The sequence below is a fragment of the Cornus florida genome, unplaced genomic scaffold (genome assembly GCF_030987335.1).
Source record: "Cornus florida cultivar Cherokee Brave unplaced genomic scaffold, ASM3098733v1 CherokeeBrave_3.0.0_Hap2_Chr08, whole genome shotgun sequence".
In the NCBI taxonomy this organism is placed as follows: domain Eukaryota; kingdom Viridiplantae; phylum Streptophyta; class Magnoliopsida; order Cornales; family Cornaceae; genus Cornus; species Cornus florida.
Window position 1 is genome coordinate 763605 of NW_026775578.1, and position 17941 is coordinate 781545.

The following is a 17941-nucleotide window of genomic DNA, read 5'->3' on the forward strand; positions in this document are numbered from 1 at the left end:
ATACTATACTACCTCACCATCCTCTCATGTTAGCCGTCACCACCATTCTATTCTGTACAATAATATAACCTGAAACAGATTTTTACATAAATTATACACAATTTTTTCCATTTTTATATTTATTTACACTAAATTATACCAATTATTAATATATATTGACTTTGAGTCAGATTAAGGCCAATCCGTTAATTATAACTGGAAAATGAAGTTTATAAGTCAGAGTTCTTTTTATTTTTATTTTTTTTATAACGTGTGAATCCGTGCAATTGCAACTATCCGTCTTTGAATTTGTAGTTACTAGATAAACTTCTGATTATTCACCTCGACTCCTCAACTCCACAATGCAAGTAGCATTTTAAATTGAGAGTATTAAAAGAGGTGGAAAGTCTTGAACACTGGCCGATGCAAGCCCCCGGGACTATTATGAGTCAAAGTTTTCACTTACAATTATTATTAATATGGATGGAGTGCTGCCTTTAATTGGTTCCGATCACTGCCGACACCTTTCCGTATGGATGTATGTATATATATATATATATATAGAGAGAGAGAGAGAGAGAGAGAGAAGCGTTAATTAACAAAAGCTAAACTTGGGTGGATTTCAACGATCAATTTATATTCAAATTATAAAATGGTGCATCCTATCACCATCATAATTAAGTTTCGGACCTTGCATCTAGGAGACTATAATGGAAGCACCACCAATGGCGATAACAAATAAACTTTGTTTGATTTTGGAATGTAAAATAATTCTATAGTACTGGAACACCGATTCAATATATATATATAATAATTCCTTTATTTTCATAATATTATTTGATAAGTTGAGTATATATGGTGTGTGTTGAGTATTGGAGTTGATAATGGCTTGTCCCGCTTTCACACTATATTAGTAGTATATTGGTATGGGAGGAGATGTTCCAAATCTGTGAATCTTTTGAGGAAAAAATTAGGCAGCACTCATATCATACAAAAAGATACAAGGTCGATGCCTTGTGGCCTCAGATCTCGCTCCACTAAGCCCAACACCCCACACACACACACGTTTTTATATAGTGTGAATAAATAATTATATTTTAATCATTTTCTCAAATCTGTGTAATTTAGCTGATGTACAGTAGCCCTCTTCAACTACACATCTCGGCTTTATATATATATAGGAGCATTGTTAATATATATAGCAGTATCCTGAAATCTGCATTCCTTGTTCACACTATCATTTCTCTTTCACTTTTTAACAAAAAAAAGAAAAAGAAAAACATGGTCTCGGCTAGCCCAATATAAGTCCAAAAACGGAAAACCCTTATATCAACTGTAACTTGGTTGGTTCTGATGCCCACTGGCCCAGTAATGGGGTTTTCACGCTGTAAAGAATAATAATAAGGATAAATCATCTTCATGCCAATGCCATGGATAAACCCACCTTGCGGCTGCCCCACTAACGGAACAAAGAGCGCAGGCAGATTACACAACATTAGTCTTGGTTCCAGGTATGAACTGAACCTATGATATATATATATATATATAATTAAAAGTGGCTTTCAAAAATGAATTGCGGCCTCTAATATTAAAAGCTCAAGCAAGTAAAGATTGCTATTCAGTAAATCTGAAATGCAACTTGAAAAGAAAATACAAACCCATCCAAATATACCCCAACAAAACTTTAAAGTGGTGCATTTTTTTTTTTTTTTTGTCACATCCATCCAACACAACCCTATATTACTGGGTTTAAATACCTCTTCTATCTTGAAGTCGCCAGTCTCTTGTTATTTATAACGCCAATTTTTTTGTGTCGTGTAATGAAAACACCGCATAGATACCATTTTTGTACAAACTTTTGAGTAATAAACAATGATTACTTAAACTTATTAAACCCATCAGGCCACTTAATGTGTTGTACACACCATGTACAATGAGAGTCATTTCATTTATAATGAGAGTCATTTCATAAATAAAAACTTATGTGTAGAGTGACCAATTTTATTCAAGAAAAAAATATTTTTTTAAGAAAATATAATTTCCATTACTTATATCCTTTGTATATTTAGCTATATATTCACATAATAAATCATGTTATATAATCAAAGGAACCTTTGACTCAATTCTAGAGTGAATCAATACAAGGAATCATCATATATGTATGCATGCAAACTAAAATAACAGTTTTATTAATAAAATGTCGAATATAATAAAAGATCAACTTACAGGGCACACTCAATTTCAATATTATAGAGTGAAGTGTTTTATTCAAGAAAAAAATAATTTTTTAAGAAAATATAATTTCCATTACTTATATCCTTTGTATATTTAGCTATATATACACATAATAAATCATGTTATATAATCAAAGGAACCTTTGACTCAATTCTAGAGTGAATCAATACAAGGAATTCATCACATATGTATGCATGCAAACTAAAACAACAGTTTTATTAATAAAATGTCCAATATAATAAAAGATCAACTTACAGGGCACTCTCAATTTCAATATTATAGAGTGAAGTGTTGAGCTTTAAAAAAAAAAAAAAAAACAACAACAACCCGCTATCATATATAGATTGTTATTAGACCAGTCATTTTGTATGAAATGGAGTATTGGGCCCTAGAAGAAAAAATCAAGAATAACACTTTCATGTAAAAAAAATGAGAGTATTAATGAATCAGTGGAGCGACTAAAAGAAAGAGAAAAAAAATATATATGAGAGGAAAATTATGTGTAATATCCACTGATGAGAAATTTAGAGAATAACTTTAAAATAAAATATATTAAAAAAAAAAAAAAAAAAACTAGAGAAAGTAAAGTTAAATGGTTTTGGCACATACATTGAAAAAAGAATGACATATACATCATTCTTAAATGCAAAAAGAAGAATCTTAAGAAGTAGGAAAAAAAAAAAAAAAAAAAAAAAAACCGGTTAAAGGAAAAAAAATTAAAGTTTGAGTAAAGAAGGAAATTTCATTTATTTATTTATTTTTTTAAGGAAATCTAAGGAATATTAAGAGCAAAAGAAAAAGAAAAAGAAAAAAAATATATAGATGATAATTTTAGAAATTAAAATATTTAGGGGGCATTGTATAGAAATTTTCTTATAAATGTAAAAATAAATTTAAAAAATTACTACTCCTTTAGAGAGTACATTTATACTGGGCGTGCCAAGTCAAGGGGGAACACATCGGCTCCGCCCCCACTAGACAAGTGTTGATTAAATAAGGAAGGAGAGATAAAAAGTTTGTATCGGGTTACACGTGTAACCCATTTAATAAATAGGTCGGTTAAACGAATATTAAACGGGTCGTGTTCGGGTTGAGTTATCTAAAAAAGAAGACGATTTTATCTTATGCGTGTGTGAGACCTGGTAGCGGGCTTTCCATCTTTTTAACTCACTATTCCTTCTCTCTTCCCACCAAATCCCCATTGATGCCAATTATCTCCCCAATTCTAAAACCCTAATATTAATCATCTCTTTTGCCGACGGACCTCCACCAGCTCCACTGCTTGCCACCTCCTCCATTCTCAAACCATAATCTTTTACATCCAATCTTTAGAGATAATTTAAGCCGCCAATTTATAAATACACATAACTTTAGTGGCATCCAAAATTTTAAGATTTATCCTCACCTGTCGTAATCTGAAGCCAAATTGATTTCCTTAAACTCCATAATTGAAGTCTTACAATTGTAGTTAATTTACCATATTTAAGCTAATTGTTTAATTTTTTCTGTAGCGGATTGCAATATGTGCATGATCCGCAAAAAGATTCAAACAATTTTTATTAATTATTTTAAAAAGTTTTTGATCCGTTTTAGCGGGACGTTCCTACTTATGTGGTCTAAGGTGAGTATTGTTTAAAAATAAATAAAAAAATTTTTTTGAAGAGAGATAATTTATGTATGTAGGAACCCTATTCATATGAAATTCCAACAGAATAAGATGATATTGATGTAAGATGCAGGAAAAGTACGATTGGTCACTTTAATAAGAAACCACATTTAATGTTTCCTTATTCATTATTTCAAAGTACTTGGTAAAATTACAACAGCGCGTAGATACTCCATAAGTTGCACATACATTGCTTCCTATTTATATTATGGTGCCTCTTAAGTTTTAAATTTTGAGATTACAACCCACCACCAACACCTCCACCACCTCCCTTGCCACCTCCGCTTCCTCCCCCAAAGCCACCTCCAAATCCCCCTCCAGCTCCACCTCCTGCACCTCCACCACCTCCGACTCCACCTCCTGCCCCTCCTCCAAAACCACCACCTGCACCACCGCCAACACCACCACCTCCACCTGCACCACCCCCAACACCTCCTCCTACTCCACCACCTGCACCACCCCCAGCACCGGCACCTCCCCCCACACCACCACCCTTACCACCTCCAAAGCCTCCACCTGCACCACCCCCAACACCTCCTCCTGCACCACCACCTCCTCCTACTCCACCACCTGCACCACCTCCATGGCCAGCACCGGCACCTCCCCCAACACCTCCACCTGCACCACCCCCAACACCTCCTCCTACACCACCACCTGCACCGCCACCTCCGCCTGCACCACCACCCTTACCACCCCCAACACCTCCACCTGCACCTCCACCCTTGCCACCTCCAAAGCCACCACCCGCACCACCCCCAGCACCAGCACCTCCCCCTACACCACCACCCTTGCCACCCCCAGCACCACCTCCAATGCCTCCACCTGCACCACTTCCTCCGCCTACACCACCACCCTTACCACCTCCAAAGCCTCCACCTGCACCACCCCCAACACCTCCTCCTACACCACCACCTGCACCGCCACCTCCGCCCGCACCTCCACCCTTGCCACCGCCTGCACCACCCCCAGCACCTCCACCTACACCACCACCCTTACCACCCCCAACACCTCCACCTGCACCTCCACCCTTGCCACCTCCAAAGCCACCACCTGCACCACCCCCAGCACCAGCACCTCCCCCTACACCACCACCCTTGCCACCCCCAGCACCACCTCCAATGCCTCCACCTGCACCACTTCCTCCGCCTACACCACCACCTGCCCCACCTCCAAATCCTCCACCTGCACCACCCCCAACACCACTGCCTCCACCTACACCACCACCAGCTCCACCTCCAAATCCTCCACCTGTCCCACCACCAATGGTCTCTTTCTCAATTCTCCGTCCTTCTCCTATTCCCACAACAAACAACACCAATATCAATGACATTGCAAACAGCACGCCAACATTCTTGAAAAACTTCCCCATCTTTCACCCAAAATGGAAAATGGGAAGGCAAATGCTGATCTTTTACAATCAATGACTAATGCCTAGCAATATATATATACAGGAGAATAGTAGCTAGAAAGCAGCATAAATGCATGCAGTTGAAGTAACATGTCTGTGTGTGTTCAAGTCGTCTTGACGTAGGATATTGTTCAAAGCCGGTGCACTTAATATTGAATTTCAACTCTCAACCAACTTAATGCTCCCTGCATTTTCATGTGTGGACTATCTCTCTCTCTCTCTGTATGTGTGTGTGTGAGAGAGAGAGGCTCTACGTACACATACCAGTGTGGGATACAAGTTTAAGCATTGGCTTTTCTATCTATTTGCTAGGCAAAGCAGGAGTCATATATTCGACCAATTTAATCTGCCCCTAAAAAGAGTACTGCTAACTTCAATCAATCATACACTATACTAGACAATCATTTACAATGATGTATCTATCTGCTGAGCTAAATTCATTCCATAAAATGTTAAAGTGGAACCGGATCAAGAGGATGGGCTTATACTAATTAATTATATAATAATCGCACATATATAACAGCTAGCACCTCATTCAGTTCAACAATACAAATTATTTACTAACGGGATTCAGTATATATATATATATATATATACTCTCGTTCACGTGCACTAGCTACATTCTTTTTTCTTAATTTCTTATGCATTATGGGTAGAAGTTACTTTCTGTTTACACAACACGTACAGAGTACACGTACAATTTGATTGTGCTATTATAGTTTTATGCAATAGAGTTTTTTATTTTTTTTATCTTAGTAGCTACTACGTACCCAAAAGAGAGAGGAAATTAAGACGACACTAAGCTATACACTTGGTTTGGTTTAAACGTACATGACCATATATGCACATTGAGAGCAAGTTTTTATTATTTATTTGATGTAAGAGCTGTTTTCTTTATTATCTCATCGATCTCAAATAGAACCCTTACTCAAACTCAATTTAGCTTACCTGCTTCTTGATTTTGAGCCATATATGTTCAAACATACATGATCGATCAGTGTTTCATTGATCGATCAGTGTTTCAGTCTTAGCTCGATGAACTGGTTTCGAGGCCCATGAAAATTGGAAATAGTGTTTGTTGTTTCACAAGGAGATCGAAAGCTTAGTAAATTGATCACAAAGTGGCAATAGTAGTTAGTTTGCAATGATAGGTACTGTGGTGAGCTTAATTCCGTAATTAATTGTTGGATGGATGGATGTCCCAATAACTACTACTACTGACATGTACTACTGGGCTTATTATGTCGGTGCTAGACAGCAAGTCCATCGTCGACTTACATACAATAATTAAAATTGAAATATTGGAGAAAGATTTCAAAGGTTGCATTCATTTGTCTCGCAATTATCTCAACAACCTTGCGCCCGCCTTCAATTTCTAAAATGATTAATTAATGCGTTAAGAAGACCGCCGTCTCTATCCCAACCAAATATTTTATCAATGAAGAACGTACATCTAATTAAGAGAGACAGAAGAAAAGTAAAATTAAGAGCACATACTTAAAATACATTTACTACTATTTTTCCACATGGCTTTTATTTCTTGGCCCCCGGCTTCTTTTCTGGTCGCCAACTTTGACATTTTTTATTCAACCAAATCTTAAGCATCTATATATAATAAATTAAATGTGCTGAAAAATTGTGCTTTTTAACAGTTTAAAATTAATTCATTCCGTACCTATCTAAAAACTATTCTCAAACTTCTTTCAAATTATTTGAAAAACATAAAACAAATTTATTTTACGCAGAAGATTTTCATTTACTTTTGTGGATTCTTTTTTACCGTTGGGGGACAAAGGTGGAAAGGGCTAGTTCTTTCCCTTAGCCACAATTTTTTTATTAAATTATAATTCTGAGATAAAGTGTAAATGAAATGAGGCTTCCAACTAAATTACACAATCTAGAATAATATTCAGTTTTGCCATTATGTAATAATGAAGAATAATTACTCAGATTTTATATCGAGTGTAAAAGAAGTTCTAGGTCACTAGGTGCTTGTTTGATAACTCAATTCATTATTGATTAAGCTCGTTTGATAACCTAATTTCAATATCACTAAAAATAGGTAAGCGTCGCTTACAATGTAATAAAATTTAAGTGGCAAATAATACATTTTGTCACTAAATGCTAAATGCTGAAAATTCAAAATGATATAAAAAATTATTTAATTTTTAATTACCACTTAAAATTTAGCTCTTATATTTTTCAATACTTAATTTTTAATTTTACCAAACATCACGATAATATGAATGTTGTGATATTTTAACTAAGAAGGAATAAAATGGCGACTAATATTATGTTGTGCTTAATCTCTTATCAGTCACACTACTAGAATTAGGCAGCTTATAAGTACTAGCATAAAACATTTATTGAACTCGTTATAAATATAATTTTCAAAATACCTTTGAATCTGTTTTATTATTTTATTTTATTAATTAGATAAGTAGTTACATATATTAGCAAATAAATTATCTACTATGTAACTTGAATCCCTCAACTCCCCTTGAGGGAGGAGAGATTTGTCCCCTATCTTCAACGGTTACATTTTGATTATTCAACTTCTTGCAGAATCTTAATTAAATATATTGGTTATGGTTATTTATATATTTTACTAATTTAGGAATGGCAGCGGGGTGGGAGACTCTCGGTTCTCATCTTTTTAAGTTCTCTTGTTTTGTTTTCAACTAAAATTATTTAGCAAACGACTTCACATATTCTGTTTTTGGATGTTTAAATTCCTACTCAAAATCTTTTTCTCTTTTCTTTTTTTGTTCTAATTTTTCCATTCAAAATTTTAAAAACAAATATTTAAAAATATAAATCAAATAAAAGTTATTTTAAAATGTACAAAATTGTACCAAATAAACACTAACCTTCTTCTAACAATAAGTGTAATTCTGTATGTAACATAGGGTATAAGGATAAAAAAATATATTTTTCATTATAAATGCGTCGAGGTGACCTTTCTCCGTCTCGGTCCAAAACCATTAAATGGACCTCCACAACTATTTTAAAAAGTGCAACGGGTACCTATGTAATGTTTCTAATTTTTGCCATTTTTCATTTTCTAAAATTTTCTGTTTTTGCAAGGACATTTTCATCTTTTATCGTATTGCGTGCCGGACACCGTGGGGTGTACCGGTTGTGTCCGAGTGTTGGTTGGGACATTTTATTGAGTTCAGGACTCTTTGAAATGTAAGGTTTGTCATTTTTGCATTTTTCGTTTTTTTTGGCCGGACGGTCCCGTATGGGACCCGCTACTGGAATTGTTGCATACGGGAATTTTAGTTGGGTCCATTTGTATCATGTCATTTTTTTTAATGTATATTGTGTAGTTGTAATTTATTATGGGTATATATATATATATATTTGGGGTTGAAATTAAAGAGAAAAGATTTTTTTTTTTTTTTTTAAAAAAGGTGAAACCCACCATTATTGATTGTAAGGCCAAGATGGCCTCACAATTCTCTCTCTCTCTCTCTCTCTCTCTCTCTCTCTCTCTCTCGTAACTCACTCTATCCCCTTTTCCTTTTCTCATTTTATCTTTTTCTTACCATGTGAATTTCATTTCTTGATTTCTCCTTCAATTTTTGGTATATTTAGATGCCGTTTGTGGCAAATTAAAAATCACGGCGAGATCTACGATTTAATCGGAGCAATTCCTTGTTTGGTGCACTCTAGGAATTTTGAAATCCAGGGCACAAATTTGAGGGTTTTTGCAATTCTTGAGGTTGGGGTTTCTAATTCCCAATTTATTGCGTCCTTTGTAAATTTTCTTTCAATATGTGATGTTAAGCATGCCTAATTTGAATTGATTGCCATGAAGATGATATAATTGTTGTATTTGGAATCTATGATTATGTGTATTAATTAAATTGTATGAATAGTATGCCTAAATGTTAATTTTTTATGTCATGGTGTTTATTACATTGCTAGAAATTGTTATGTGGAAACATGTTGAATTTTTTTTTTTCCTAATTGGGACTCACACACACTACCTCTACTAAGGTTTGAACCCCTAACCTCTCTTTGGGAAGTAGGAGTCTTGTACCATTAGGCCACAGCCTGTTGGTGAAGCATGTTGAATTGTGTAGTAGAAATTCTTTTATTTACATTGTAATATCAAAGGATGAGACATGCATTCATAGCATTGGGTATGAAAAAAGGGCAAAATGATTTGAAATGAAAGAGAAAGGGTTTTTGGAGAGAAATTTAATAAAATGGTTTTAAGAAAATTCGATCGCCATGGAGTCACCAAAGGGCCGTAGTGTTAATATAACCTAGAGGGAACTAGAGAAACAACCTAGCGTGGTTGAGCTATTTGGGCCCCAAATGACGCCGCGGGGGTACCAAGAGTCAAGGACAGTAGCCAATCCTTCTTTTGTGTCGCTGCGGAGTCACCAACGAACGGGTTATATTAACAGTTTGTGAAGTGATGGATAATTTTGAAAATGAGGAGTGACATACATGACATCGCATTTCATGGCACGGCATTGTTTATTTTAAAATTGGATTTGATGTTGTACTCTTTCCCGGTATAGTGTGACCCCTATCCTCTATTTCTATTCATTGTTTGGATTCACTGGGTTCTAAGAGGTGTGTCTTAGGCACCACCTACTGAGCAAACTTTGCTCACCCCTTCATATTTAAAATTTTTCAGGGCTCGGAAAGGATGTAGTGGACGTCGACGTTTTGTGTTATCCCCGAATTTCCAGATGCGGGTTGGCCAGGCCTACGCTAAAATGCCCGAGGATATCAAAAACAAATAGTAATAATCAAACACGGAATACAAATAGGATAAATAGGAATAAATAAAATTGTTGAAAGAAACTAAAACGATAAATCCATTGACGAAATCCTCAAAATAAATTCTTATAAATAAATTTTTCTGATACAAATAATCCTCCAACTTGTACAACTCGGGAATCCATACTCTGTGGACCCCTGGAAAATCAAAACTAAACAAATGACAGATATAACTGTCTACATCAGAAAATTGAAATATAAAGAAAACTTCTACGTAAATAATCCGGAAGAGTGAAGTAGACAATCCCTGCTCAGCACGAACAATCTCTACTCCTGACGAATACTTGAAAAACAATGGTGGGTCAGGCCCACGAACAAGTTATACTCTAACTACAATCCAAGTAGAGACCTGATATGCAGATACATCCTAGATAACTTAACAATAGCTAAATAGTCCATATATATATATATATATATATATATATATATATATCCACACTAAGGGACTCTCACTGGACTACACAGGGGGTCTTAACCTGAATAGAAGGCAACATGCAAAACGCACCTGAGGTGGGCATGAGTACCTAGACCTAACAGGGTATACCGCTACCTATCATAACCAGTTATGCATCCCAATGCATATACGCTCCCTAACCATCGATCCTGATACTCAAGCTCATATCGTGGTACCATAATCATATATATGTAAATTCTATTCTATCAATCCATAAGTAATCCAGTTAGTCATTCAACTTCTTCAGTTGATCTGAACTTAAATATAAATAGCAAGTAATCCAATTAGTCATTTAACTTATTTAGTTGATCTGACTTAAATATAAATAGCAAATAATCCAGCTAGTCATTCAACTTGTTCAGCTAATCTGACTTAAATATAAGTAGGATTTAGTTTTATAATCCATTCCCTTATTTCAGAATAGGTAGGAGTCAGTGTTGTGATCTAATCCATACCTAATATGCCACCGTCCCATACCGGTGCATATAATCCATACATCCAATAATTGATAAAACAAATAAAGCAGTTCATCAATTATAATCCAGAATAACATCCATGTAATTGACAGAACATAATTTAATGATTCATCAATTAAAGTCCAAAATAACATTCATGTAATTGATAGAACATAATTTAATGGTTCATCAATTAAAATCTAAGGTAAGCATAATAAAATCTAATAAGTATATGACCTTATTATGCATCCAATATAGATTTAAAAATTATGTTCCAGTCATTTAAACTGCTAAAAGAAGACTAGATAATTAAATCTTTTAAATCCGTTAACAGTATGCAAAAATTGTTTAAACTTCCATACTGTTAACTCCACTAGCATACAGATGTTAATTATGCTAAATGAGTTTTAATATATCATGATATAATGTTTAAAATCCTTAATAATAACCCAGAACAGTCCAGGAACCCCAAAATTATCAAAACCATACTTAAACAAAAATTCCAGTAAGTTACTATGCAAGAGAGCAATTAAATTTCCCTTAGTCCTTGACAGCATGCAGATTTGTATTAAAACTTCATGATGTCCAATCCCTTAGTATAACAGCACAGATTAACCCTTCTGGGACTTTAACATAATTGTTTAAATCATTTAAAACCCCCCATTAATTTTTTTAGAACCACATTTAAGCCTCTGAAATCCGAAAAACCCAAAAATACACCCCGTAGGGGTGTTACAGCAAGGGAGCCGGCTCCCCCCTCATGCGAGCCTGTTCTCCCATTCATGGAGCCGGCTTTCCTTGATGGAAAGCCGGCTCTCTCACTTAGGGAGCCGGCTCCCTCCATTATGGAGCAGGCTCTCTCTTTGAGAGCCGCACTATTCTCATTCATCTCCGTCTCTGACCTCCTCTGATCATTTCGATCACCTTCGTTACAGGTCATAACCATCTATTCTAAGTTCCAAAGGATCCTAAAACTTATTTTATACAGATACTATGCATTTTAAATATGAATCAAAACAAAGTCGCATACAACAATTAACAAGATCAAGCAAGAACATGTACTAACATATAAAAATCTGTTTTAAATCAATTTAAGCATGCAACCAAGTTCAGTTTATTAAAGTTCGATTTCATCCTGGAAATTACCTAGGCATGCACAGAACACAAGTTAAAGGGAAAGAGCAAGAAATAGAACTTGCCTTTGGTTTCAGTTTTGAAACCTTAAACCGTTCTCTGCCTAGTTTTTCCGGCAACCTCTGATTGTCGTCAAGCCTCATACTGTTCTGGTTCGAATCCATAAGCAGACCCTCTTCCTTCCTCCTTGGTCCGGCCTTTCAACCCTTGGCCAAAACCCTAACTTCCTCTCTCAATTTCTCTCAAATCTCTCTGTATTTTTCCCTACCTCCACCGATGTGTGAATAGGGTTCTAAAACCCTTGGCAGACACAACCTTACATATATATAGGTTTATGCAACCCTAATCCCAACACTATTACGTCAACTAACACTAACAGAAAATAAAATAAAATAAAATAATATAATTACATATACATACACTGCCCTATACGTGATCACCAAATATATATATAATTAATAACTATATATAAATTATAAATATATATATATATATATATATATATATATAATCCCCTAACATAATATTACTATTATTAACATTAAAATAATTAATTAATAATAATAATAATCTATCCTCTAAAACGTATATATCAAGTATATATATACCCAACCATGTATGGGTAATTATTCGTACTTATAAACAACCCCTATTCAAGTAGTCCATGAGACCTACTGTTGGTCCATTACTACTATCAAAATCCATCCGTTTAAGTTTAAAATAAAATAAAATAAAAATACACATCAAAGTCAAATAACAATTAATTTCATTCAACACTTAATTTAAACAAAACACTTAAGCACACACTTACAATTAAACAATTAATTCCATTAAACATAAGCACGAAACCATATAAACACAAAGCCACGTAAGCACCTAAAATACAATAAAATAAAATAATCAAATTCCAATTATATCCTTTTTAAAATTAGGGGTATTACACCTTTCACAGGCATAAGGAGAAATAGAAATCCATTTTTGACATCTTTTGTGTATTTGCCATTCTTTTGTAAAGTCTCAAATCTTTGTAAATTAAATTCGTTTTGAAAATCATGGCCATGTATTGTAATTATAACTCTTAACGGTATTTTGATACAAATTGAGACTATGTAATTATTTCAGGATAAATAGAGAATGAAGTGTATCTTGACCAATTAATGATGTCTTTCAATTGTGTAATGTTTTGCCTTGTTGCTGTGAATTCGGAACTTGATACCATAACCGGTCCAGTATAAGGTTGGTTCACAACTAGCACAGTTAGAGGCCATTCCAGAGAGTTAGGGTGTGAGGGGCCTTGTTTTGGCCGACTGACCCTCACCATCAGCCGACCGAAACTCTAGGGTTGGCCGACCGAACCCCCTTCACCAACCGACCGACAAGCTAATTTGAAAAGTCCCGAGAGCAACCAGTTTTCACATTCGTTTCAGTCGGCCGACCATGTAGGTTAGCCGACCGAAAATGCCTTGTCAGCCGACCGACCAAGGGTCACCAGCCGGCTGACCCTTACCTTTTGACCTTTACCTTGACCTTTGTTATAGTGTGCATATAAACTGTGTTCCTGAAGTAATTTAGACCCTGGACTGACTAGTGGGGCATGTCTTGATGTAGGAAAAGATGGTGTTGTCCTTAATTGACCTCGGGTTTGGTTAAGGATCCGGTTAACGGTTCGGGTCGTTACAACCTAATGATGCGGACTATTTTACCATCCCTACACAAACTTAGAGCCCATTTGGGGTTACTATTGAAAAAAAAAAAAAAAAAAAAAAAAAAAAGAAGACATTTTTATCAATAGAGCTATAAGAAAATTACGGCAAAAAGTATGTTAGGTGTTTGGTGACATATTATAATAAGTAATTTTCACAATTAAATTAATTTTAAATTTATTTGGTAACAATTTTTTTAAAACACTTATTGCTGATTTTACAATAATAATCTTTAATATTAAGTTATCATATTTGATAATAACAACTTTATTAATGACGATGGGTAATTGTCTTTATAAAAAATAAAAAAAGGACAAATTTGTCTACTGAAAAGAGTTACCTAAAATATTCAGGAAAAAAATCCCCTCCAGTTACTCTCTCATTGGATTGGTCCAGTGAAAGGTAAAAAAGTTGTCTTTGCGGTTGAGGGTTGAGTTAAATTCATATTTACCAAAATTTTAAAATATACATATGACTGCCGTATACAACATATCTATTATTTAATGAATTAATTTTCACTTTACGAGTCTCAGTTGGTTGAAATTTGAAAATCCAAAAAAAAAGATCAAAACCTTAAAAAAGAATAAGAACCCAAGAAAATGACCCAGAACAAACGAAGAACTACAGGAGATGCAGATATATATAGAGAAATACATATATATATTTGCTAATTTTGCTTGCCTAGATTTTTTTGGCACATATTTGTGTATATATAAGGAGAGAGGTGGAAAAGGAAATAAATAAATAAATAAATAAATAAGGAGAAGAACACGGAATCGTAATAGCCAAAAAAAAAAAAAAAAAAAAAACACCTTAGCCACCATTTTTTTTTGGGTTCAATCTTCTTTTTAGAATTTATGGTTAAGGGGTAAGATTTAGTTTATGGTGTAAGAATTAAAGTTGTTCAATTCGACTGAATTCTACGCAACTACGGTTCAAAATTTTTGATTTGGAGAAAATTTGAGAATCGAGTTATTTGGATCTATTTTTGAGGTAAGGGTATGTATACTAACCCTAATAACCCAAAATTCGATCTATGATTTTTTTTTTCTTATAATTTTGTTTCAATAGAATATTATGTATACATATTTTAATTTTTGTTGAATTGTTTTAAAGTAAGATTATTTTGGCGTTTTGATTTTATTTTAATTTCAGTCAAAAGGATAAAGTTAAATTGTACAATATTATACTCGTATAAAGTATAACGTATTCGTACATATGGTAAAACAAAAGTTCTTTTTCTTTTTTGACTTGCTGATTTAGGGATGACATGTTGCGGAGGTGGCAGCATTAATCACCACCGTGAGATACTTATTGGACCTCGTCCAATGAGAGAGTAACGGAGAGGATTTTTTTCCAAATATTCAACTTCTACTCGATTTTAAAATCTCCAAATTCTAGTTTAATCAAATGTTTTACTCGGTTTTAAAATCTCCTTGTTTGGAGTGGCTTCCTGGGGCTCCAAAACTAGCTTCCAAGCCCAAAAAGTCATTCTCAAAAAAAATTGTGTGTTTGGCAAATTTCTTAAATGGGTTTACAGAAGGAGTGCAGTGGTCTAAAAGTCCGTTCAACCGAAGCTACAAAAACTTACTTTTCAGATGACCTTTCGGGAGCAAAATCACGTTTTAAAGAATTAATATATTTTTTACAAATTTGACCCTATGAGTTATTTTATGTTGTCCCTATTAGCCTTAAATGTGTTATTAATTACTAGCCTGTCTTCCTCTACCTCTATGATCCCAAATCTTGGTCTCTAATTTTTCTCAATAACAGTAGAATCTTATCCTTATGTACACCATTCTCCCTTCTTATTCTTTATAAAAATTTAGTGCAAGAAAAATTGTAGAAAAATATCATCATAGGCGATTTGCTTATTATTGGATGGCAAGTTTCTCTTGTATATAAATTAATGTATTGTTGTTGGACTCTTGAAGAGATTTCTTGAAACAGGAGTGTTGGGAACTTGGGATTAACCAATCCTATTAAAAGTAGAATACTATCACATCCTGTTATCTCTCAAGTATGCATACAATTAGAATTTTAATTAATGAGTTTTTAATTCTCAACAATGACAATTGTTGCTAATGAGATTGTTGTTTCTCTTTGTCTTGAAAATAAAAGTATCTAATACTATAACCCTTTACCTATTTAATTAATTATGTAAGAGTTTTTGATACGTTGTAATTCTTCAAACATCATACTTTTCAAAATTTGAAGTTAACCTTAAGTTTTTAGTTCTCAAGATCTACGTTTGGAGCCTAGTCTCTCTCTTCACGTATTTTTTTCTCTCTCTTCTTTAATTTTTCATAGTTACGAAGGATAAAATTGGTTAGTTAAAACACTGCTAATTATTAAAGGAATTTCAGAAAGTGCATCCTTAAACAGCTTTTTTCTTTTAAATTCATTCTATTGAAAGGCATTCTTTAAAGGCCTTCAAATGGAAGGAATTTTGGAATGGGGAAGCTCCTCCAAACATAGCCCATTTAAGAATGGGAACCTTAACTGGAACAGTGGGCGATGGAAACTGAAAGATCTAGGTTTTGATTTTTTGAACAATCTGAATGATTTGCGATATGGGTTTTGAACTTTTGATTCTTGCAGACAGATAGATAAAACTGAAATATATGGGTTTTGAACTTCTGATTCTTGTAGATTTTGTAGTTTGCAGTTGGAGAGAGAGAAGGGGGAGGCGAGTTCAAAGAGAATAGAGATGGAGGCGATTGGGGAGGCTAAAATGATTTGCCCTAAAAATAATCAAATATAATATATATATATATATATATATATAATTTGTTTTTTAAATAATAATATAATCAAATATATATAATATATATAAATTTACGAAAAAAAAAAATTTAAAAAAATCAACCCGTCAACCCAACCTAACTCGCCCGAAAATATTCGGGCTGGGTTATGACCATAATCCATGTTGGGTACAATTCGGGCTGGCCCAACCCAACCCGATTCGAGTTGAGGTTGGGTTGGGCCAGCCCAACTTGCAGCCCTACTTATGAGTGCTGCACTCTTAGTTATCTCTATTCTTGCTCTATTACTCCAATTGTACCCTTTTTTCTGGTCCAATATACTATATAGTGTGTCTTCTTCCTACTTTCTATATATTTTTTTTAGTTACCAGAATAGCCATAAAATAAATTGAAGTTCTGTATATATATATATATATATATATATATATATATATATATATATATAAAATAGAGGAAATAATTAAAGAAATTAAAATAATTTTTCTATATCTATATACAAAAAAAAAAAAAAAAAATGGAATGAAACACTAACTTGAAATCACAACAATATTTCCTCAATCTCCGTTCAGAATCATTTTATTCTTCAAAATAATTAAAGAAAGTAAAACAATTTATATATATATAAAAATAGAATGAAACACTAATCCTTTACGTTGATGCGTTCAGAATCATTTCCTTAATCTCTGTTCAAAACTGCCTCGGGGATCGGTGGCAAAGGGATCGAGTAGAGGATGGAGATCCATATGCTTCTCGTTGATGCGTTCTTGACGATTTATGACTACCTTGACCAGGATCTTCAAATCCTTTGCATATGTTTAGATCTCTCCTTGAAAGATCCACTCCTCAAAGAGGGACGATGAAAAACATTTTTTTTTTCCTAGTTGGTACACACACACATGTCTCTTCTGAGATTTAAACCCCTGACCTCCCTTTGGGAAGTAAGAGGCTGATATCGCTTGGCCACTGGCCTATTGGTCGATGATGAAAAACTTTTACATCCTTCTAAACGCAAGCAGAAAGGTGGAGAGGGAGACAGATGGGAAGATTATAATTGGGTCTACGCATTTTAGGTATCGAGCCTTGGCTTCCGCTGATTTGCGTCTCTGATTTCCCCGAGCTTTTCTTTCTTATTTATCGGTGGCAAGTTCCGACCATGCCGCTTTGTTGCTTGTTCTTCATCCCACTTTCTCTTGCAAAGCTCGGCAGTTCCATTTTGATGCCCATTGGGCTGCTGATCCAGTGTCAAAATGTTGTGGAAGAGGCTTGGAAAACTAATGTGCATGGGTCTCGGCTTTTTTGCTGGGCTTCAAAGCTGAAACTATGTAAAGCGAAATTGGTA

The 17941-nt window shown here is 34.5% G+C and overlaps 1 protein-coding gene across 1 annotated transcript; it reads right to left on the bottom strand.

Annotated features, from left to right (window-relative positions):
* Positions 1 to 3972: 3972 nt before the first annotated feature.
* Positions 3973 to 5292, bottom strand: LOC132268761 (glycine-rich cell wall structural protein-like). Its single transcript, XM_059769593.1, has 2 exons — positions 4643 to 5292; positions 3973 to 4432 (listed from the first exon to the last, which is right to left on the bottom strand). The coding sequence occupies exons 1-2, from the start codon at positions 5247 to 5249 to the stop codon at positions 4119 to 4121; spliced, it is 921 nt and encodes a 306-aa protein (XP_059625576.1). The 5' UTR covers positions 5250 to 5292; the 3' UTR covers positions 3973 to 4118.
* Positions 5293 to 17941: the final 12649 nt, after the last annotated feature.